At 41.1% G+C, this 23,564-nt stretch overlaps 1 protein-coding gene across 9 annotated transcripts in view; it reads left to right on the forward strand.

Annotated features, from left to right (window-relative positions):
• The window catches only part of PTK2 (protein tyrosine kinase 2), a 373,208-nt gene that overhangs the window by 55,239 nt on the left and 294,405 nt on the right, over positions 1 to 23,564 (forward strand). For 5 of the 9 annotated variants that reach the window (XM_043539037.1, XM_043539034.1, XM_043539038.1 and 2 more), the window contains exon 2: positions 11,215 to 11,241. Coding sequence is in view for 4 of the 9 variants with exons in the window: in XM_043539029.1 (XP_043394964.1) it covers positions 10,896 to 10,899; positions 11,215 to 11,241 (31 nt within the window). In the remaining 5 variants the exon portion in view is untranslated. Of the gene's footprint in view, positions 1 to 10,848; positions 10,900 to 11,214; positions 11,242 to 23,564 lie in introns of those variants that run through there. The other 4 variants (XM_043539029.1, XM_043539030.1, XM_043539032.1 and 1 more) reach the window with 1 other exon arrangement.

Raw genomic sequence — 23,564 nt, forward strand, 5'->3', positions numbered from 1 at the left:
GATAAAGAAGGTGTAGGGAGGAGGAGGCCATGGAGAAGTAGCCCAGGGAGTTGTAGCTGTTGCGCAGCTGTTTCAGGAGGCACTGTAGACAGCTGCAGTCCACAGGGCCCTGGGCTGGAACCCGGAGTAGATGGCAGGCCCGGGTTCCCCCGAAACCTCCCAACTCCTGATCAGACATAGGAGGAGTTGACCTGGACTGTGGGTTCCACCAGAGGGGAAGATCTCTGCACTGTTCCCCGACCCACATGGTGGATCAGCATAGACTGCGGGGATTGTTCTCCTTCCTTTTTCCCATACTGGCCAGCGATGAGGTTAGCTGAGTGAACGGCAGGTTTGAGCCACTAGCAGAAGTGGCCAAACTGAGGGCTGCCATGAATCTTTGAGGCAAGCAAATCCGCCAATAAGCACAGGACCCACCAAGGCAGAGGAGGAACTTTGTCACAACTTATATTACATCTAAATTATCATTCAAGTTCTGCAGGTAGGATCCATGTATTTTGGCTGTAAAATGCCATATACACCTGTGGTGCAATATACATAACAATATTCTCCTTTTGTTATCTCCCTCATTTTCCTATTTTCTTCTTTTCTCTGTATATCACCTGTACTAATTAGAACATTCTTAAGCAACTTTTTTTTAAAAGGGTTTTAGTGATGAGACTACATGTGCTATTTAATCGTTCCTTCCTCCACCCTTTCCTTTGGGAATGCTGCAGGTGGTGCCTGTTACCAAGGCCTTAGGTACTTAAAATGCTAGATTGTATTAGAGTCTGACTTACATTTATAAAAGCAAAGACTTTGAAAGTTATGGCTACTGGACTGTCCTTCACTTGTTGTGTCTCTTATAGCTCTTATCATGAGGATCCAGAACTGTAATCTGTTTGCAGTGGGGTGATCTAAGGACTTGGTCAGCTTCCACTGTGTTTTGTGTCCTCGTTTTGTCCTTGTTTTGGTTTTGCGGGTTTAAGTTAGATGCCCATAACACTGCAAACTCCCTGTTGACTACACTGGGATTTCATGTTCTGAAAATAAATTATAACAGCAGCCATATCTTTCTGTGTATCCATCCAATATTTACCTGTATGTATTCATACTCAGTAAAATCTAATAGAAATCTCTAGTGCATGAGTGTTTACTGCCTACTGACTTCTGTGTAGTGAAGAAGTGTAGGCTCAAAAATTAGCAAAAAATGCTAACAACGTGTAGCACAGGGTCGGCAACCTTTCAGAAGTGGTGTGCCGAGTCTTCATTTATTCACTTTAATGTAAAGGTTTTGCATGCCAGTAATACATTTTAACTTTTTTTAGAAGGTCTCGCTCTATAAGTCTATATATTATATAACTAAACTATTGTCATATGTAAAGTAAACAAGGTTTTCAAAATGTTTAAGAAGCTTCATTTAAAATTAAATTAAAATGCTAATCTTACGTCACCAGCCCACTCAGCCTGCTGGCAGCCTGGGGTTCCGTTCACCTAGGCCGGCAGCAGGCTGAGCAGGGCCTGCGGCCGGGACCCTGGCTGGCAAGGGGCTGGCAGCCAGAACCCCAGACCGGCAGTGGGCTGAGCGGGGCTGGCGGCTGGGACCCTAGACTGGCAGTGGGCTGAGCGGCTCAGCCCGCTGCCACTCAGCCTGCTGCCGGTCTGCGGTTCCATCCACCGGCTCCTGCCAGCCGGGGTCCTGCCTGCTGGCCCTGCTCAGCCCGCTGCTGGTCTGGGATCCCGGCCCTGCCCACATAGAGTGGGTACCTAATTTCTCCCTGGTTCTAAACCATTCTCTTCCTCTCTCTCTCTGCACTGAGCTGAGGGTGGGAGTGCACTGAGCACAGGGCTGGGGGTGAAGGAGCAGGCTGGTGGTTGGGGTGCAGGGTCTGGCCAGGAGCTAGAATGAGGGAGGGGGCTCAGGGTTGGGGCAGGAGGTTTGGGTGTGGAGTGCTTACCTGGGCAGCTCCCATTTGGTGCGAGGGGTGCAGGTGGGAATGTGTGTGTGTGGGGGGGGGGTGCAGGAGCTTCTGTTTGGTGCTCAGAGTGGGGGTGGGAATGTGGGGTGCGCAGGAGTCAGGGCATGGGGTGTGGGGGGGCTGGGTATGTGGGAGGGGCTGGAGTCAGGGCTGGGTCGTGGGATGGTTCAGGGGTCAGGACAGGAGGCTGGGGTGTGTGGGGGGTGCAGGGGTCAGGGCAGAGTGCTGGGTGTGTGAGAGGGGGCTGCAGGGGTCAGGGCAGGGGGCTGGGGGCGTGTGAGGGGGGTTCAGGAGTCAGGGCAGAGGTCATGGAGGGGTGTGGGAGGGTGCAGGGGTCGGGGCAGAGGGCTGGGGAGATGTGAGGGGGGAGCAGGAATCAGGGCAGAGGCCTGGAGGGTGGAGGAGTCAGGGCAGAGGGCTGGGTGTGTGTGAGAGGGTACAGGGGTCAGGGCTGGGGTGTGGACTAGGGTCGTGGGGATGCTCCTGGCCCCCTGCCCTGAGCGGCTCCCGGCAGAGGGCTGGAGGGGATATGCCCCGTCCCCGTCCCCGTCCCCACCTCTTTTCCGCCTCCTCCCTGGAGCAGCGAGCGTGCTGTGGCTCTGCTTCTCCCCCTCCCTCGCAAGGGCTATCAGCTGCTGGGCGGCAGGGAGGGGAGGGGCAGGACCCCAGTATGCTGGGGGAAGAGGTGGGGGAGGCAGGAGCTTGCCTGCCCTGCAGCAGCAGCGGGCAGGACCAAACTTCTTCACCCTGCCCCCGCGGGGGGCGGAGAAGAGCGTGCAGGAATTTTAATGGCACACTGCTGCCTGCTGGGGTCCCGGTCGCCAGCCCTGCTCAGCCTGCTGCTGGCCTGGGTTCAGCTGTGGGCTGAGCGGGGCCGGGGGGCAGCAGTGTGCCACTAAAAATTGGCTTGCGTGCCACACATGCCATCGGTTGCCGACCCTTGGTGTAACACATTACATTTTGCCCACGCCAATTCCCACTGAAATCAAGAGGAATCTTTCTATTTGCTTCTGTGAGAGCTGGATCAGGCCCATAGTATCTTTCATCAAAGGAACTTCAAGTGCTTTACTAACTAAGCCTCTCAAGCCCCTTGTGAGATAGGTAAGTATATGAGCAGAGATGGTAGGAATTAAGTAGTTGAAACTTTTTTTCCCCCCAAAGATTTTTTTGAACCAAAAAATTAATGGAAAGCTTTTAGGGTGTTTTGTTTCGTTTTTTTTTTTTCTTTTTTTTTTAATTTTCTGGTTTTACATCAAAACCAAAATTTTGATTTTTTTAAAAAATTTGTTCTTAATTTTGAATTCCCGTCATATCTCACCTCTGTTGCCTTTATTCCTTTTTTGTCACTGAATGCAATAGTGTGTATGATGTACGACTTCAGTTTAAAAAAAGAAATCCGCAATCTACACATTTTTTTTTCCCCTGTCTCTGAGGTTGACTGGTACGTTACTCACGTCATTGTAAATTAAGATCATTCCCGTTAATCCTAGCTAAAAAACTCCAGATTGTCTCATTGATCAGTTTAATAGCTCTTTCATGGATTGTCTCAAAAAATCATACATCCTTGCAGAGGTAGGATACCCAATACATAGCAGTCATGGGAGATTTCATGTAAGGAACAAAGGCTACATGGCTATCCATTCATGCATCTTCAAGACCCATAAGGCAGAAAGAGTGGTGTGCTACGTATCGGAATACATTTGGACAGGAAAATGGTTTCTTGACCAGAACTGGGGCTTGTTGACACAGGGACACTCAGGAAAGTTGATCCAAATTAACTAACGGTATGAATTAAAAATGGATCAGTTAAACTTCGTTAAATCTCTGTGTGAACATTCTTATTCAGAATTCAAGTGGCCTTAACTCAGCATAGTTTAATTCACTGGATTGGGACTGAGGAGATCTGGGTTTGGTTCCACACTTTGCCATGTGCTTCGTATGTGACCCTGAGCAAATCACTTAATCTCTCCGTGCTTCAGTTTCCCATTTGTTAAATAGAAGTAATACATTCCTACCTTTTGGGATTTGTTGAGGATACATCCATTAATGCTTGTGGGGTGCTCAGATACTATGATATTGGGGACCATATACATAACTCAATTAGAAAAGGAGTACTTTTGTGGCACCTTAGAGACTAACCAATTTATTTGAGCATAAGCTTTAGCTCACGAAAGCTTATGCTCAAATAAATTGGTTAGTCTCTAAGGTGCCACACATACTCCTTTTCTTTTTGCGAATACAGACTAACACGGCTGTTACTCTGATACCTCAATCAGTATCCTCTAAATACGTTTCCTGTACCCATTCTCACCCCCATGAATCACATGGTAGCTTCCTATCTGTTGTCTTTTTCATCTTTCATTGGTGAGAATGCTTCCCTTACAATTTGTCTAGTAGTAATTGTTATACCAATAAAATAAACACACACACACACACACACACACACACACACAATCTGCAAGGTTGTTATCATAGTTACCAGCCTTAGAGTTGCTCATGCCAAGCCACTGGCCAGGTAGCCTGGACATGAGGAGGGAGCAGGGCCTTGTCAGATGCTCATCTGATGCTCCTGGAAGTTGGTTTGCAGAATCAGACCCCAAAGTTCACTTTTTAGAGTGTATTTTTATAGGAATTTCTTCCTAGGCCAGTCTATGGGAATTGCTTCATCATGCTGTTGCTGAATCAATCAGCAGATAGCACATTCCTGACGGCTCCGTGCTGCCAGATGTTATCTTATTCTTTGGTTCTCCTATTCTTGAGGCTGTTGGGTGGATTCCAGTCTGCCCTCCGGGGGTCCTCTGGTTATTTCCACTTGACGCCTTCTTCAGCCGATGGACACTGGATTCTTAGGCTGGCACCTCCCTGATCATTCAGTTATTATCCACACCAAGCATCCATCCACATATATCCTCTGTCTCTATTTTAATCACAATTGTTAATACAACAAAAGGGCGGGGAGTCTCTGGATGCTGTTTTTGTTGTTAGAGTATTGCTTTGAGTCTCTCTCTCTGTGAATTGCTTTGAGAACAGACTCTGTCTTAGAATGTACTAACGCAATTAGCAGCTTGCAAGTTTCACACATAGAGGGAGAGAAACAGTACCAAAAACCAAGAGACCTCTTAATTAGTAATACCCTGGAATTTAAACTATGGGGAATCAAACTCATTTGTGATTTTAATACAGAACTTCTTTAATATGATCCAACATAATTAGATGAATTACAATGGATGTGTTCAGGAAGGTTAGAGTGAAGAGGTCTATGATTGCTTCTCTCTTATTGTGGGTGGACTTGCCTTTGGGATGAGTCCAGGTGAGACCAAGACCAGGAACTGAACCTAGGTTTCACCTAAATGCAGTTCAAGAGAATATCATTAGGCTAGAGGCATTCAGTTGCTACCACAAGAGAAGTGAGCTAAATTTCTTGCAGTCTGAGACTTACCCCTATTCTAGAAGGGAGTCGCTCTTGCAAACAGTCTAAAGATCCAGGTGCCTGTGTGCTGATTTCATGGGTAGACTTGTTCTCTGCTTGCCTCCAGTTATGAATATCAGACTCACATAATGTTCCTATTTTGGTGTTATAAATATTTTCCTTGTAAAGAAATGTGTCTGAAATCACTGATCCATTTCCAAGATAACATTTGAGAAAGAGGTACAATGAAAAAAGCATAATTTTGTAAAAATATCAAGGGTTATGGATTTTGTCTTCAAGTATTGCGCATCATAGAAACAGATATCGTGGATGGAAAGAACTGTAGGTCTACTAAGTCCATTGCTTACTTTTTTGGCAGTACATTCTGTATCTCAGCAGGTATAGAAGAGGAAATATTATTCTTTCCCCCAAAAGATGTCCATTCTGTTCTTAACTTAATTTATACTGGTCATTTCCAGTGTTTCAGTTGGCAGTTGTCTTTTTGGCTCTGTTTTGTTTCGTATCTCTTTCTTACTCACAACTTGTCTGTCCTTTATATGTCAGATCAAAACAATGATGTCTGAAAAGTAGGAGAACGTGTCCACTAGAAAGATTGACAATACTGTAAGGAATGTGGCCAAAGAACCTTATTCCTTTTTGTCCTGTTTAGAAATTGACAGTCTCTCTCATCCTTAACAGTCATTGCTTGGAGCTGATAGTAAAATGTGTTGGAATCTATGTGTGGAATCTGTATGATTCCTTCAAGGTTACATCAGTTACAACAAGAAGTGCCTGAAATGGAAAAGCAAGACTGGCAATTTTTGACATTTTTCTGAGGCGCTGTTCAGAAGCTTTGGATCAGGTTGTCAGAATATTTAAAAGATGGGTTAAACAGCTATAAAGTTGTTCGGCTGCAGATATGTCCGTTATATGACAAAGGAATTATGAGGGAACTTTTCGTAGGGGAGTAGCTAGTTCCTGACCTCCAGTGGGTTAGAGAACCACTACCTGAGCAGGAGAGCAGATAAGGCACTTTTTCCCCTCTATCTTCATCCACTCTTCCAGGTGGCCAAGGAACAGACTGGGGAGGTAAACTGTTACCTCATTGCTAAGGATTGGATTGGGATCATACTCCCCAGTGCCACACTACCATGGACTGAACTAGTCACTGGCTCTCCCGTAAGCAGAGGTGGGCTGAAAAAAAGGAAGTCTCTCCAGCCTCTTCATGTTGCCAGGGAGTTACTGAACTTCCGTGGCAGGTTCTTTCCCAAGCCATCCTTGTGTGTGAGTGAAACTATGCATTAAAAAAAGTCTGTTGCAGAGAAGCTAAATGAATTCTTTGCATCGGTCTTCACATTCCCACACCTGAGTCATTCTTTTTAGGTGACAAATCTGAGGAACTGTCCCAGGTTGAAGGATCAGAAGAAGAGGTTTTGGAACAAATTGATAAATTAAACAGTAATAAGTCATCAGGACCAGATGGTATTCACCCAAGAGTTTGAGTTCCTTCAGAATATGAAATTGCAGAACGACTAAGTGTGGTATGTAACCTATCACTTAAATCAGCTTCTCTACTAGATGTCTGGAGGATAGCTAATGTGACACCAATTTTTAAAAAAGGCTCCAGAGGCGATCCTGGCAATTAGAGGCCAGTAAGCCTAACTTCAGTACCAGGCAAATTGGTTGAAACTATAATAAAGAACAGAATTATTAGACACATAGATGAACACGATTTGTTGGGGAAGAGTCAACATGGCTCTTGTAAAAGGAAATCATGTGTCCCAAATCTATTAGAATTCTTTGAGGAGTCAACAGATATGTGGACAAGGGTGATCCAGTGGCTATAGTATACTTGGATTTTCAGAAAAGGTCCCTCACCAAAGGCTCTTAAGCAAAATAAGCAGTCATGGCGTAAGAGAGAAGGTCCTCTCATGGATCAGTAATTGGTTAAAAGGAAACAAAGGGTAGGAATTAAATGGTCAGTTTTCAGAATGGAGAGAGGTAAATGCGGGGCGGGGGGAACACAAGCAACTTCACTCATTGGGATTTTGAAGCTTGGCTAGTTTGCAAAATATTGGCAAGTTTGTGTGTAATGAACTCGATGAACTGGAATTACTTGACTGACCACACACCTGCCTTGAGAGGCTTACTCTTCTGTGCACCTTAAAACACCTGTTTTGTTAGATTTCTTTCAGATGATCTTTTAAAAAAATACACATCATTTGATTTAAGAATAAGAATACAATTTTTTAAGCCAAAATAAGGCTTTGGGGGTGGGGTGGGGGGACACTAACAAGGGATCAAAAATAAGATAGAAGGCAGAAAAATTATTTCACTTTTGAGCTTTGGAGTGGAGTCCCTGCTGTAATGCCATAATTAATAAATTGCATGAAACAAATGAACATTGATCCTATGTGGTACTGATACAGCAGTGGTGAGCAGATTGTAAATGCATAACAGATTGTGCTTTTTCTTTTTGACATCATAATGCAGCATTTTCACATTTCATTGATGCTGTCATGAACCCATATTCCCACAATGGTTTATATTTTCTGGAGCTAGACGAATTGGCCTTTAAAAGACCTGCTTGTGTTTACTGAAAACCTTTGAAAAATGTTGCACAAGCAACTTTCTGAGTGCTTTTGGTACCATTTTGAATAGCCAGATCTGAACCTCATGCTGTGTGCTTTAATTTCCCTGTACTGTTAGTTTTAAATCTTAGAAATACATTACATGTAAATATTTAATTGTTTTGGAAAAATGTGTTCTCACAGGGAACTGCGGCCTTAAGTGGAATTGTCACACACGTGTAGTGCCTCTTCAGTTTATCCATTTGTGAAATTAGTTGGGAGTAGACATGGATCTAACTGCTTGCTATTATTGTTTCAGTAGGTATTCATTCAAAGGCCCTGATCTTGCAATGGGCCCCACCTGAGCAAATCCAAGTTACGTCATTGAGGCCTGTGTGAATGCAAGGATCTGCTTGTGTGGAGCCCATTACAGGATTAGGGCCCAAAGTGCTAAAAAAAAGCTCTATTATTTCAACGGTTGTGCTGTCCTTAAGTAAACACCACTCTGTGTTTTCAAAGTTGCATGTATTTTAGCCATGCAATATATATTAAAATGTTAATAGGTATTATATGGCTGAATCCCAAGTTCAGGATTGGGAAATTTAGGATTTAATTTTATCGTAGCATCTGCATACTTATAATGATTGCCAGATACAGACTTCGGGTTTGTCTACATTTTTTTCTTAAAATGTATCTCCTGGACATGATGGGTGAAACTTAATCTCCTTTTAAGAGAAAAACATTGAGGTGTAAACATTTATTCCGTTGTATCAAGAATAGTTTACTGAATTTCAAGAATAATATACTGTTGCTTGTGTCTGTACTGTAATTATAGATTCTTCCAAGTTAAGTACTTTTTTGTTGAAATAGAAATTCAATTTAGAGGTTAATTTGCATCATGGCAGGTGAAATATAATAATACACTTATTGTCTCTTAGCTAAATTTTGAAATAAAATTTCAATCTTGAAACTTAATTGGTAATTTTAGCTAAGTGGATTGAGCCATTATGGGGGATACACTTATTTCTAGGAGATCTTTCTGATAATGACCTTGCAAAAACAATTTGGGTAAATGGTACAATATAGTATTTTGAATAAACAGTGCAACAGTTTTCCTAAACGTAAATGACTCAACAGGAATCTGAAGCTTCACTAAAACTTGATTATTATTATTTTTTTTTTTTTAAAACCAGTATAAGGATTCATTCCATATATACTGATCTATATTCCATGCGGAAACTATTGCCGGAGGCAACTTGAGGCTTTTCCTTCCTGAAGTTTATGTAGCTCCTTCCTGCTTGTTTTTTTGTTTTCTCCTGTTTGAGGGGATATTTTATTACCTCAGCCCAGTGTTGCTTGTAAGCAAATGACTTGGTGAGCATATCTTTATAAATGTACTTTGTTACCTCTCAAAACTTGCTGTTCTTTTTCCAGAATAAAATGTGCAGGGTTTTCCCTAATAGTATTAATGTCCTGTAACTGTTCTCATTTTGCATTTTAAGAGTGTTTTAGTTTTGGCATGTTTTGCCACTAAAGCAATAAACATGTCTTCAGAGACAGCTCTGAAGTTCAGTTTTGAAATATGAAGTTAGTTGGCTTTAGAGATCTGTATTTGTTTTAGATGTTTTTCACCAGTATTAAAGTTTTGTCAGTTTTTATCACAGCAGCAGCATTGATTATAATAAGCCTAAATAAACAGAATATTAGGATTACTCACTGATATCACTGTATTTACTGGTGCTATGTTGATTAACCTAAGATAGTCTCATTGGTTTGCTGCATATTAGAAAAATATCTGCTCTGGCGCTCTGTCAGTCTGTTCCTGTTCTTGCTACTCTGGAGGAAGTCCAAAGTTCACATGGACTTCATCCATGATAAATTTGCTCACACTTCATTCATCTTTGCCATCTTCCTTGCTAACTAACTCTGCTTCTCCTCTTTGGTTGAGGTCTGTTCAGTCCCCACCACCAGAGACAGATTAAGCTTTTGTGGGGCCCTGGGCCAGAGCAAATGGGGGCCCCTCCCCTTCCCACCACTTCTGCTTGCAGTCTGCCCCCGCCCTCTTGCCGGGGAAATGGGATTGGGGTACTGGGGCTTGTCTTGTCCCGCCCCTCCCCACCCAGCACTCCTTCCAGGACGTGGGGGCTTCCCCCGCCTGCCTGGTGCACCTGCCAGGGAGCGGGGGAAGCCCCCACGCCCCAACCCTGCTCCCCGGCAGGAGCGCCGGGCGGGGTGGGTCGGGGAGCAGGAGCGCCCAATTGGCTGGGGCCCCTGGGCACAGGACCCGTTGGCCCAGTGGCTAATCCACCACTGCCCACCCACCACCTCTTTCTTTCTTTTTGCTCTTTCTCCATAACTGCCCCACAGTGCACTTTCCTCCTCCAACCTACTTCCCAACTAGCAGTGTCTCCTGTTCTCTTCTGATCACCCATTCCCTTGTGCCATCAGTCCCATCTCCTCTCACTCCTGATATCTCTTGCTTCTCCCATCCTTACTTTTCGTGTCCCATTTCCATCTCTCTGCTTGCCTCTCCTCTCCTCAAAACTCTCTTGATCCTTGAGGCCCCGGTCAGGATCAGGGTTCTGACGAGTTTACAAATTAAGATTACATGTGATATATGAAAGGCTGGGGACAGAAATACAGCAAGATACAGTTTTGCATGCTATAACGGTTTTATGATCTTAGCGGTCTGTAAAGCAACCAGCATACCATTGTTAGTAATAGTAACAGTAATAGATATACCTTCTTTCTACCTTTGACTGAGGTTCAAGGCTCTTCACTGTCTTTGAATATAATTTTATTTCTACTCCCATTTCATCTTTTTTTAGTTGGTTATATTTAAACAAAATTTTGAATAGTTTGTGTCTAAGCTTTAAAAACAAACCATCAAACAAAACCCTTTTCTTTAAAGATCGAACCTGAAAATTTCATCCCAGATAAGGTGAATGGTTGAGAAAAATGAGTGAGTAAAAACAGTGGTTCTAATGGCATCAGTAGAGTGCTTTGTGACTAGCACCCTGGTGGAATAATTATGCTCGTCACCTAATAGCATAACATCTTCACTGTAAACTAGTTGGTATAATCTTTGTTCTTCACTCACGTATTTGAAGGATAATCTTGTGAATGAACTGTGGGGAATAAAGGATGGTGATTTTGCTTTGCATGCAGCATGTCTGGCAGCTAGAGGGCTGTTTTAGATAACGTGTGGTTAAGCTAATTTGACTGTTGAAGTAATATTGAAGAATTTTATTTATGCTAATAAATCTTTTTCTTTCAGATATTTCAAGACTTTCCTTTCCAACAGGTAAGCGCTATTCTCTCATTTATTTTTTAATGTGACATAGAGTAGCTTTTATAGTTTGCTTTCAATACCATAGTATTCTGATATATAATCAGTTTTTTATTTGTATTGTGTTAGAATCCAGAAGTTTCAGTTGGGATTGGAGTCCAAAGCAGTGCTAGGGACTGAACAAACACAAGGGAGACTTAGGGAGTTCACAGCCTCATAAATGATATTTTGACAAATGAGTAGGGGAATTGAGATGAGTTGTTTACAATTTTTATATATCCATATGTTTTATTTACTCTCTTAAAATGATGCGTTAGAACAACACAGAAAAAGACACAGAGAGAACCGTGGAGAAGTGGACTAGTGGGCAGTCAGGGCTAGCATCACTGGCAAGGTAGAGGGGCAGTGTGAAACAAAACAAGTGGTTAAATAATGGAAGGTTAGACCTGTGAAGAGTCTGCACAGATGAGAATGCCGGAAGTGAGGGGCAGACAAGTTAATTTGTCCTAAATTACAAGGTGAATCAGTGGGGCAGCTGAGAATAAAACTCTCGTCTCCTTACTCTTAATCCAGCATCCCCTGTCATCCAGGGGCCTTATAAATTATTCCTATTTTTAAAAACAGTAGTGTGTTCTGTTATGTTCCTAGATTATGGTTGTAACCTGTTTGAAACCTTTACGTCTAAACTTTGGTGTTAATCTTATTAACAATTGTCAGTAAACTTTACGATAAAACTTCATGAATGTGCCTACGGTGTAATGGCTACTCTATGTGTGCAAAATGAAGCTACGCTCTTTTTGCTCTTGCAGCATTTTAAAAGTCCATACGCTGAGCATAATGTGTAACTCTATATAAGCTGTGACTTTCTTTTTGTCAATTAACAACACTGGCATTTCTGATACTAAGGAAGGACTCAAGTCATGAGCTCACACTGAATTTACTGTAAGTTCAGTGGGGTTTCAGATTGGATGTTTCATGTCAGGACCATTGGCATGGATAGGGGACCCACTTTGGCTCTTTTGCTGTTTTCTGATATAACACTAAAAGATGGCTGCCGTTCCCTCTAGAATCAAATGCCAGTTTCAGTTTAAAAATTGTGTACTGCAAATTACTCATTTGTACATGATGTTTTAAAATAGCTGTCCTGAGAAAATGCATGTTTTCTTCAAACACAGTGCAACGAACACATGGCATCTTTAATTTAAAAGTAAAGGTTTTTTTAAGGAAGAAGTTCACATATTGGATTTTTAGGATGCTTAAAAACATGCTGACAAGAAGGCAGGTACACAAGGAGATAACAAAATTGAAAAATGAATAAATAAATACCATACAGTTAATTCAAAACATGAAAAAAAGTAACCATTCTAGATAGTGTCCTTTTTTCTGCAGCTGTTGTAATATGGACAGATGAAAAAACATCTAGCCTCCTATTTGGGGCTCTGAGGTTTTATGTCCACTGCAATGCATCTATGAGTCATGATGAGCATCTCTAGACAAGTCGTCTTTCTGGCTTTACTAGTGAGTGTTCTTCCATCTTCAAGGGACATTGTCAGGCTGGTTTAGGCCTCATAGTTAGATTTTATCTGAAAAGCAATTTTTTGCTGTGTATATGGAAGTTCAAATGGAAAGGGGATTTTTAGCAACTTGAGAAGAGGGATGGATGTATTTGGCAGCATCTAAGCATGGCGGGATTTTATAGATGCATTAGAGACCAGAGCAATTGCGTTTTTTGTCTGTTTATACTTTTTCTCTATCTCCCCTGCCCTCGAACCCATTCCCCTGGTTTGCAGAGCTGTGTGAATTTTATGTTCAGGTCTTTTTGGGGACCGGTGGTCAAACCCAATGCATAGTGACAAGATGGACTTGATATTGTGGATGTTTGGGGTAAATTATGCTGTTTTAGAGGCATTGGTAAGGGGTTGGGGGAGGGGGTAAAACAAGTCCCGAAGTTACTAGCTGGGGTTATGGTAAAAGGAACATTGAAAATTGTGGAGGGCGGGGGATTCAAACCACACCAAACAAATGTCTGTGGTTGGTGGAAAAAGTCAGAAAAGCACTGTATCCATTTCATAACAAATAAGATGTATGAAATTATATTTCTGATGACTTAACAGCAGTTCTGCTGTATTGCACTGACTGGATGAAAGAGATTTCCGATGGGCTTCCTGAGTAGGATGATGCCCTCATGCTAGTGCAGGTGAAAACCAAGAAACAAAAAATTCAGTTAAAATTCTCTATTTCCATAAAATTCAGTGTAAATTGAGCCTCAGAAATACTGCAAAACTGGAGTCAGGTGACGTTGATCTGAAAATAGATTTCAGTTTTAGGTTTGCAAGGAGGGTGGAATGTACAAAAACAAACGAATGAAAGGTTTTTAGAAATCTTTTTTAACTTGACAAATGTCCCTTTTTAACAATAGATCACTATGGCCACTGGAAATGCTCTGGCTTCTGCAGCATGTTTCCCTCAGTGCTGCAAATTTGCATCACAATGCATTATCTTCCTGCAGGATCTGAAGACTTCACAGTAGCAACAGGGATATTTCCAGTGGACTTCCTTGTAATGTGTAGTTTAAGATTGGATTAAATATAGATTCTGTGGTTCCTCTTGTAGTCAGTGGCATATAAAGGTCATCCAGAACATTTCCTTTTCACTTTGATTTCACAGTAAAACCTTTTTGTAAGAATGAATGTGCGATGTTGAATGCATTATTTGATTAGGTATTTTGTTAAACCATCACACAAGGGAGTTATCCTACATTTCTCTAATCTGTATCACTGCTTTGAAGTCTCTGTGCAGCTTACTTTTCTCTTGCTTTTAATTGAGGCCAAGACTATGAGTATTGCAGATTTTGGAGTGCAAATCATTGGAGGCTTTGAGAGCAACTTGCTAAATTTTTATAATTTCAAAGCTGGATAGAAGACAGCATCCAATGGCTGTATCCATATGTAAAATTGCTTTAGCAAAGGAGTTTCCTCTAGGCATGATATAAGCAATGAAGGACTTGTTTTTGTTGCGCATACACTTCAATTTTGTACTGGAATTCAAAGTTACAACTGAATTAAAAATGATTCCTCCTGGATGAAGAGTGTGGCTTGCCTGCCTCCTCCTGTCTTTAAAACAAACTTTACTTGTTAAAAAAAAATTAGTTCTTTGCATGTAGTTAACCACTTTTTATACAGCACTTCACACAATAGGACCCTTGATATTGTAGTATAAAATGTTGAAATCAAGAAGAAATTTTAAAATAAGTGTGCGTCAGGTGTGCACACGCAATAACTGGACAACTAGAGGGAAGGAAAGGCATGTGAGAAACGTTTAACCTAGTATATTCTGGCCTCAGCCAGAAATACAAGCACTCTAACAGAATGAGACCTTAAAGATAGCCACCAATGATGAAGGGGAGAAGCGCTCTTACTGGTAGGGTAGTATTTCTCTTGGTGTGAAAATGAAAAAAACAATCCATAGAAAATAAGTATTTATTCTGTGTGTATGTGGATGCGCCCTCCTGGTTTTGATGGAATACAACGTAATACATTTTAAGAGATGCAGCCGTTAGTGTACAGCACATATGTTAGCCAAACAGCATGGTTAGAATTCTTATTATAACCTTTCTTTCAATGCTTTTGAAATATTAAACAGAATTTGGAATTAGTTCAGGTTTTCTTGGCTTAATTAGAACCAAAATATCAGAAGTGACACCTTCAGCTCAGCCTGAGGAAGTTTTGCTTCCTGCATTATAAATGCATCCTCAGTCAGTACTCCTGTAAGGTCTACTTCAGCCTTGACAATTACAGGAAATCAGACAACTGAAGACATACATTAACTTAAAACTACTAGTGCCCTTCCACAAAAAACAGCCCTCCCTGTCTTACCTACAGTATGCCATATGCTAGCGCTCACTGAGAAGCTGCATAATGTTATTGATGCAACCACATCTTCCCTCCCGTAGCTGCAACTCATTGCCTGATTACCCTAAATGTAGCATAACGAACATGAAGTTTTCTGATTGCTGACCAAAGGTTTCTAGACTAGACACGGGCATGTTCAATGAAATTGAAAGTTGACAAATTCAAAACTGTTAAAAGGAAATACTTTTTCACACAACTCCTAATTAGTCTGTGAAACTCATTGCCACAGAAAGTTGTTGAGGCCAAGAATTTAGTAAGTTTCAAAAAAAAAATATTGAACATTTTATGTGGTTATCCAGAGTTGTCATAATTAACTATAATATACATTTTGGAAGTGATATTAAACCTCATGCTTCAGGGCTTAGGCCAGTCTCTAACTCGAGACCAGGATGAGACCTAAGGAATGTGGGGTGGGACGGGCAGATTATCCCACATTTGCCTGCTGCATGGTTCCTATACTTCTCTTTGAAGCAAGTCATATTGGCCCCTGTCAGTGACTGGATACTGGCCTAGATGAACCTGTGTCTGAGCCAATATGACAATTCATATGTTCCTTACTATGGTCATTCTGTAGTTTTTCACTGAAATGTAAAGATTGTTCATATTTATGAAATTACCTGGTTTATACTATTTATACTAAGCGCAGTAGTATATTTGGAAATCTGTATCCTAGCTAACCACTCTGTTTAAAGTGCTACAGTCAAAATGAAATGTAGCCAAATGTAAAAGGAAAAAAACACCGAGACATTTCAAGTATTCCCCGTGCCCCTGGGTCCTTCCGTCACTTCTGGTTTTCCAGTCACATTTTCCTATATAAACATTTACTTTCTCTCTTTTGTTGCTGTATCTAAGGTCCCTCTATGCAGTGTGGTAACTGGCAGCCCAGGGAAGATGATTTCACACACATGGTAAAATTTTCAAAAGTGCTTGGAGTCCTAAATTACTTAAGTGCCTTTCAAAATTTTACCAAAAGTACTGACCAGTGCACATAGTAAACTGTTGCTCGTAAAAACAGCAAACAGAACATTTTTCCATTTTTTAAACTATTGTTTTAATTGTAATTCTAAAGTTCTACAACCTTCAGTCCACGAGCTTTTCTCATATTTTTGAGTAACAGTGTTTAGTGGCTATAAATGGGAGAGGACCGGATTAAAGATTTCCCAGCATGAGTAAGATTAAAGTTACCGGATTGGAGTGACAGTCTGTGTACCTTTCACCCTTCAAAAGTTTCCAGAGGATTTTCCCTGTAATGTGAATGTGTTTTTATAGTTTCATTTCTTTTCATTAGCTGATAGTAATGACAGAGTCTAGAGACAGAAGAGGCCCAGTATGTCATGCCATCTCTTCTTCTGTCAGTACAAGATTATTGCCATTACTTTTGTCTGTCTAGTTCTAAAAGTGTCAGGTAATGGAGATTCCACCAATTCCAGTGGGAAGTTCCTTAGGCTGGTAGATTTTGCCGTGAGAAAGCTTTCCTTGATGTTTGTGCTAGATTTTCCCATTCTAAACTTCATCACATTACTCCTAGCAGTACCCCTTTATCATGCTAAATTTCTCTCCTACCTTAGTATTTTTACACACCTCAAATATTTGTAGGATGTTTTCTAGCCTTTCTAACTCAGTGCTGTTGGTTGGTTGAATTATAATAGTGCCTAGAGGCTCCAACTGAGTTCTTGGCTCTGTTGTGAGAAGTGCAATACAAACAGAGAAAGAGACAATCTGTGCCCCGAAGACTTTGCAATCTAGATAAACAAGACAGATAAAAAGATAGGAGGCACAAAGAGAGATTGAGGGTATGTCCTCACTGAAATAAAACTCCCCCACCTACCCTGTTTCAGCTGACTTGGGCTTCCAGAGCTCAGACTGCAAGGCTATAAAATTGCAGTGTAGACATTCAGGCTCAGGCTCTGGGACTCTGCAAATGAGGTACCAGGTAGGTTAAATGTAATTATCCAAGTTGAAATTTGTGCTAGGACACAGTCATTTACAACCTTGTGTTTGCAAAAAGTTTCATGGGATTTTCAATAAGTAGTACATAGTTAAGTCCATAGTGTTTTTTGTCTCATCCTTGGCACCATACTGGGGGTATTTAGTCTGATGCTGATGTTTAGAGGCAAGTGTGCCAGTTATAATACTACTGTGTAAATACTACCAAGGGTTGACCCTGCTTAGTTTGAGATCTGATGAGATCATAACTCAATATGTTTTAGCTTAGAAGACGTAATATTAAATACACTGGTGGTTTGAAACAAACAAGTGAGAGAAAAGCTTTACTGCTGATGTAACCAGTTTTCTTCCTATGTTATGAAATGTGGCAGCAGTAAAAATACTCAAATTTATTCTACGAAGTACTGCACTGCATTTACCCTGCTGCTTGTTTTCAGTTAAGAGGTTGACTGGACAGAAGTGCATCACGTGGGTGGGTGTGGGATGAAGCTATGAAGAAGCATGTGTGTGAACAGAGCGTACAAATTTGATTATAAGTGTTTGGTGGTAGGATCCCATGTTTGTACAGTGCCTAGCATAATGTGGCCTCTGATTTTGATTGAGGCCTTTTAGGCGTTATCACAGTACAGTGGAACCCTGTTTGTCTGATTTAATAGGGACTGGGACCAGATGGGATAATGAAAAATTCAGATAATCAGGAGAATGGGTGGTGCTCAGGTTGTGGGTTAATATGGAGAGACAGCTAATGGAGGCTTGGATAAACCGGGTTCTACTGTACTGCTAATAGTAATTGTGCGTATATAATAAGATACATTGTATTGTGGTGTAATGGTTTTATCAACATATGTTTACTCCAGGGCAGAGAATGATGAATTCCCAAATAAGTGCTATTAAAATCAGTACCTATATTATAGCAACAGTCAAATAAAGGTGCCAACTGCATAGTTGTTGTTTTGTGCTGTAATAAGATAACTTATTTTTCTAATGCAGATATGTACTCTGAATATGCCACATTTTGAAGAAGAATTGTTTTAGAAATATGTTAGTTTAAAAAAAAAATTGGGATTATTTCTTATCTCCTCTAAAAACATATGCCCTAGTTACTGGAATCTGTCTGTGTATCTCTAACACCTTGTAGTGGACTCTCCATTGCAGGATTAAAACATGCTGATAGAACCAATGTGGGGAGAAGCTTACACAATTGCTGTCTATTCTATACATACGGTATGTGTAAACATTGAACTGCAGTTTCTAGGACTATCAACACTCACTAACTTGTGCAAAGGACAGTGATTAACAAATTGGGTACGTTCCCTAGAACACTTGAGAAATCCTGGAACCCCTGTGGCATAAGTCCATAAGAGATATCTGGCTGCAAATGATTGTAGCAAAGGATTTGGTTGCAGAAACTATGAAAGAAAGGAAGGGTGGGAGTGGGAAGAAAGAAAAGTGAAAGGAGGACTTTTGAAATCACATTAGATCTTGTATAGTTACATAAAATGTTAGTTTGTAGAGAGTTTTGTGGTTCTCAGGGCTTGAATCAGGAGTGGCTTGGAATTTCCTACCAAAATATAAGCTACAATTGATGGGCTACCATCAACCAAAAGAAAAAAAAATCACCTGCATGTCTGTTTTTTTTTTTTTTTCTTCAAACTTACTGTTGCACGTAAGATGACTATAACTGAAAGATTGGATGAGAAAAAATACGTATTTCTTCGGGTAGTGTCCATGTATGTGATGCGTTTGGCAGTCCTTTGTGTATAGATAGTTTCGCTGCTTTACCAGCATAGCAAGCCAGTTTCCTTTTTAATTCATGCAGATTTTTCACAGAGCTGCAGGAAAAAGAGAGTCAATTAAAAAAAAGTGATTGTAATATCATAAATGTTGGCATGGGAAGTTGAAGATGCATGTAGTACCTGCAACTACTAATTTTTTTAAGTGCGTCGGTTGTCCCATTGACAGTGGCCCTTTAAGTCCAAGTGTTAAAAATATATTAAAGCACTGAATACTTTGTTTAAAGGCAAGTCTCTTTGTTTATGACCCACGTTCAGTTTGCTTCAGTCCTTGCCACTGTTTTTGGGGCGTAAAGGTTTACGGAATTTAAAATGCTTTGGACAGTTATTTTGCAAGGCCTGAAACTGGTGCTCTTGAAGATTTCATAAGGGAGAGTCAAATGCATTCTATACCATCTGTTAACGATACTGCTTGCTGAACAGATTTTTTTCCTCGGGACCTGACTCCTGAGGACTGGCCACAACATCTGTATAATGGCATAAGGTGCCTGCTCTTCCCCCCCAGTGAACTCATTTGGGAACCATGCTTAATAGAGATGTGAGGAATAGTGACCCTACCTTTGTTCCTGTTTCCTGCTCTCCACATCCAAGATCTTCAACTGAGGTTGACCTTGGAAGCAAAGATTACTATCAGGTAATCATTTAGTGTTTTCTATATACAACATTTAAGCCTGCTCTCAGGGGTCCATGTTGTAAGCCATTCTGGAGGTACTGTACTTCTGGCATAAAAATCTAGATACCATATAGCTCAAAGGAGAAGCAGAATAATTTCTTGTACCCTGATTCAGCTTTGTTGGGAGCTGTTACATCCTGGTACAAAGGATGATCTAGATAATTCTTAGTCCTGCCATGAGTGCGGGGGACTGGACTAGATGACCTCTAGTCATCTAGCCCTTCCAGTCCTATGGTTCTGTGTTTTCCAGATACTAGTTCCACACTGTGTAGTTCTTCTTAAAGATAGAAGAGACTTATTAGCTCATCTAGTTAATCTCTGTGAAAATGAGGGATTGCTCCTTTTGGTACTTTTTCTGAGGTTTCATCATTCAGCTAACTCTTCCTCCTGTGTTATAGGACTAACGTAAGACTCATCATAGGGAAGATATTGCAGCTGTGTTTCCATTGTTAAAATATAATTTTCACTATGATTTAAGCTTATCTGATGACTTGGAGTCAATCTATAAAAGCTAGTTAGGCCTTTGCTGTGGTTGTTTTTCCATCATCCTTAGTTCATCCGTTTGCTGGGTCCAAGTAGATCCACTCAAGTTGATCTAGGAGGCATCTTGCCGGAGCTTTTTCACATTCTCATCTGAACAATGCAATATCAATTAGTGTTGAAGTTACTGCTAATTGTCACTCCGTGATACTAGTTGGATTCCAACCATCCATTCCCCAAGAAGAAAAGTGAAATGTATAATAGTTACAAAGCTTTGGAAACTGAAAGCAGTTTCAAAAACCAGTGGAACTTGTAGACCATGGGCATTTGACATGTACCTATTTAGTTTGCAAAAAGAAAAGGAGGACTTGTGGCACCTCAGAGACTAACCAATTTATTTGAGCATAAGCTTTTGTGAGCTACAGCTCACTTCATCGGATGCATCGGAGCTGTAGCTCACGAAAGCTTATGCTCAAATAAATTGGTTAGTCTCTAAGGTGCCACACATACTCCTTTTCTTTTTGCGGATACAGACTAACACGGCTGCTACTCTGAAACCTATTTAGTTTGATTATTGTTGGCTGTATAATCTAAGATGCTTGTATTTATTGGATAACTGAGCTTTTGGCAATTTAGGGCAGTGAACGTGCTGACTACATCACTGCTGATCTATGTTGTTTGAGAATTTAATCTGTTGATGTGGTTAGCAAAGAGGCATGCAGTTAAAATTTTTAATGCACATTCTGAAATATCAGCTGCTGGTGTTTAATGTCAGTCCCCTTAGGCAGCATTCTTGGACACACAGGTTATGATTCAGCAAAGCACGTCAGCGCATATTTGCGTCCCATTGAAGTAAAAGTTTAAAGTTAAGTACATGCTTAGTGTTTTGCTGAATCATAGCTATAGTGAAGAAGGTGGTCTTTTCATACCACCTGGACTTTACAAAAGAATTCAAACTAGGGATATTTGATAACTGATTGGTAACTTTTTATCCAGTTTCTTAGGTTGGTTATCTAAACTTCCTTTCGGCAGTCTCTTACTTGGTTTTAACAGTACTAATATTCCATATACTGTAAGATTTTTGTTAAGAAGGTTTAATATTATAGGCTTGGTTATAGTGAGTCTTGAAATATCAACCACTAGACATTTTATAGGTAAGTGTAACCCATAAAGAATACTAAAGTGTTCTGTTTTCTTATTGTAAGCATAAAAAAAGGGGCTGTTAATGAAGATGATTTTGTATAGAATGGAGACAGTTTAGATCGGGTGAAGATAGGTTTTGATACCTGTAACACAGCAGTGAGTCACTATCTCAGGAATGGATGCCTGAAGGCACATTGTGTTGGTATTGTAGGGCAGTAAGAAATGCAGGTGAACTGCTCTGTTGTGCTTGTGTGGTGAATTGGAAACCATTCTCGAGAGTATTGTGTGGACTCTTTATTTCTCCAGATGAGTCCCTGATAAAGGAAACGTGAGGAGAAGTGGAATTGGTTTGCCCACAAGTAAATCTGTAACGATTTATATTACCAAAAGTTTATGCAGCCCTCATGTCAGGTTAAAGGAATAGCAAATCTTTATTTAAAGAATAATACAATAAAAATGAAGCTACCTCAGGAGTTGTTCATATGCCTGCTGCCTCCACATCTTATGCTAGAGCCACGCATGCATAGTCAGACTCCCTGTTGCTCATTGTGACAAGGTGGGCGCAGTAATATCTTTTATTGAACCAACTTCTGTTGGTGAGAGAGACCAGCTTTCTAGCTACAAAGAGCTGCTCTTCATGTCTGGGAAAGGTACTTCCAGCATCATAGCAAAATGCAAGGTGGAACAGATTGTTTAGCATAAGTTGTTTGCACATGTTGTAAGGGACCATTCAAGATAGAGCGGCCCATTAATACCTCTGCAGTCATAGGGCAAAAAGAAGGGGTTAGTGGATTACAGATTGTTGTAATAAACCATTATCCAATGTGTCTGGTCAGTCCATGATTTTGAGTGTCTAGCTGAGTAATGAAATTAAGCTCCCAGGCTCATCTTTGGAAAGTGTTGGGCAGGTTTCCTTTGAGGATGAAGACTGATACAGAGTGATCGCTTTCTGAAAAGTGTTCACCAACAGGTGTAGGGTGCTTTTGTCTTTTATCATTTTCCTGTGTGAGTTCATTTGGAGGATAGTGATTGTCTGGTTTCACTCACATAGTTGTTATTGGTGCATGTAATGCACTGGATGAGGTATACCACATGTTGTGATAGGCGTGTGTAGGATCCATGAATCTTGAAAGGTGTGTTGTGGGGGGTTGTAGATCATCATAGCAGTGAAGATATGTCTGTAGGTTTTCCATTTGTTGTTCTGGCAGGGTCTGGTGCCGCTTTGAGTTGGGGTTTCCTGGTCTGCGGGGAGCTGTCTTCTGATGATGAGCATTGAGAGGTTGGCAGGTTTTTTGAAGGCCAGAAGTGGGGGTTCAGGAAAGATTTCCTTCAGGATGGGGTCTCCATTGAGTATGGCTTGATCAACACCCTCCACAACATACATTTCAAGAGATGAGCCTAGGAGCTTAAATTCATTAAACTGTAACCCTCTAACTCCCTTGTCTGATCCTAAGACTGCAGAGGTGTTAATGGGCTGCTCTATCTTGACTAGTTCCTTACAATATGTACTAATTACTTATGCTAAACCTTCTGTTCCACCTTGCATTTTGCTATGATGCTGGGAATAACTTCCCCAGACCTGAAGAAGAGCTCTTTGTGGCTCAAAAGCTTGTCTCTCTCACCAGTAGAATTTAGTCCATTAAAAGATATTACCTCACCCACCTTGTCTCTCTAATATTCTGGGACCCGCATGTCTACAGCTACACTGCATATTGCTCACAGTGTCATTTGACATCAGAAGATTCTCTGGACTGGGAGCCTTCTTTTAGAAAGTTTTCTTTAGCAGTAGCTTTTGTGGGAGCTTGCACCACCTTTCCCCGCAATGAGCTATAACTATGTCACAGTGCAGCTGCTGGAGGAGGATGATTAAAACAACACACCTGTGCCATAATAGTAGAATGGCCACAATTTGTAAGCTGAACTCTGATGGACAAGAATCAAAGCTCATTGCCACAGTCTCTTCCAAACAAGTTTCTCACCAACTCATCCTAAATATAAACCAGTCCTCAAAGCAAAGGGCAGAATGAAACAAATCAAGCAGGAACTTCAGTTAGTCCTCAGAGACAGTGAAATCCACAGTGAGCAACTCAAAACTGAGGCGCTAACACTAGTCATGAAACCCTTGCAATGTGGAAAGGCAGGTGGATTCGATGGTATATCTGATGAATTATTGCTACACTTCTGGATGAGACCACAGAAGTGGCTGTTTGACTTCTTTTTAATTCCTGCATGGAGACAATGCACGTATTCAGGCTGTGGAGAAAAGCCAAAGTGTTGGCTCTACCCAAACCACCTAGACACTAATTCTGCAAATATTTATCACCCAATATTCCTATTTTGCTAGACCCACAAGTTAAATGAGTGGATGATTATAGGTAGAATAGCGCTGAT

The sequence above is a fragment of the Chelonia mydas genome, chromosome 2 (genome assembly GCF_015237465.2).
Source record: "Chelonia mydas isolate rCheMyd1 chromosome 2, rCheMyd1.pri.v2, whole genome shotgun sequence".
Classification (NCBI taxonomy): domain Eukaryota; kingdom Metazoa; phylum Chordata; order Testudines; family Cheloniidae; genus Chelonia; species Chelonia mydas.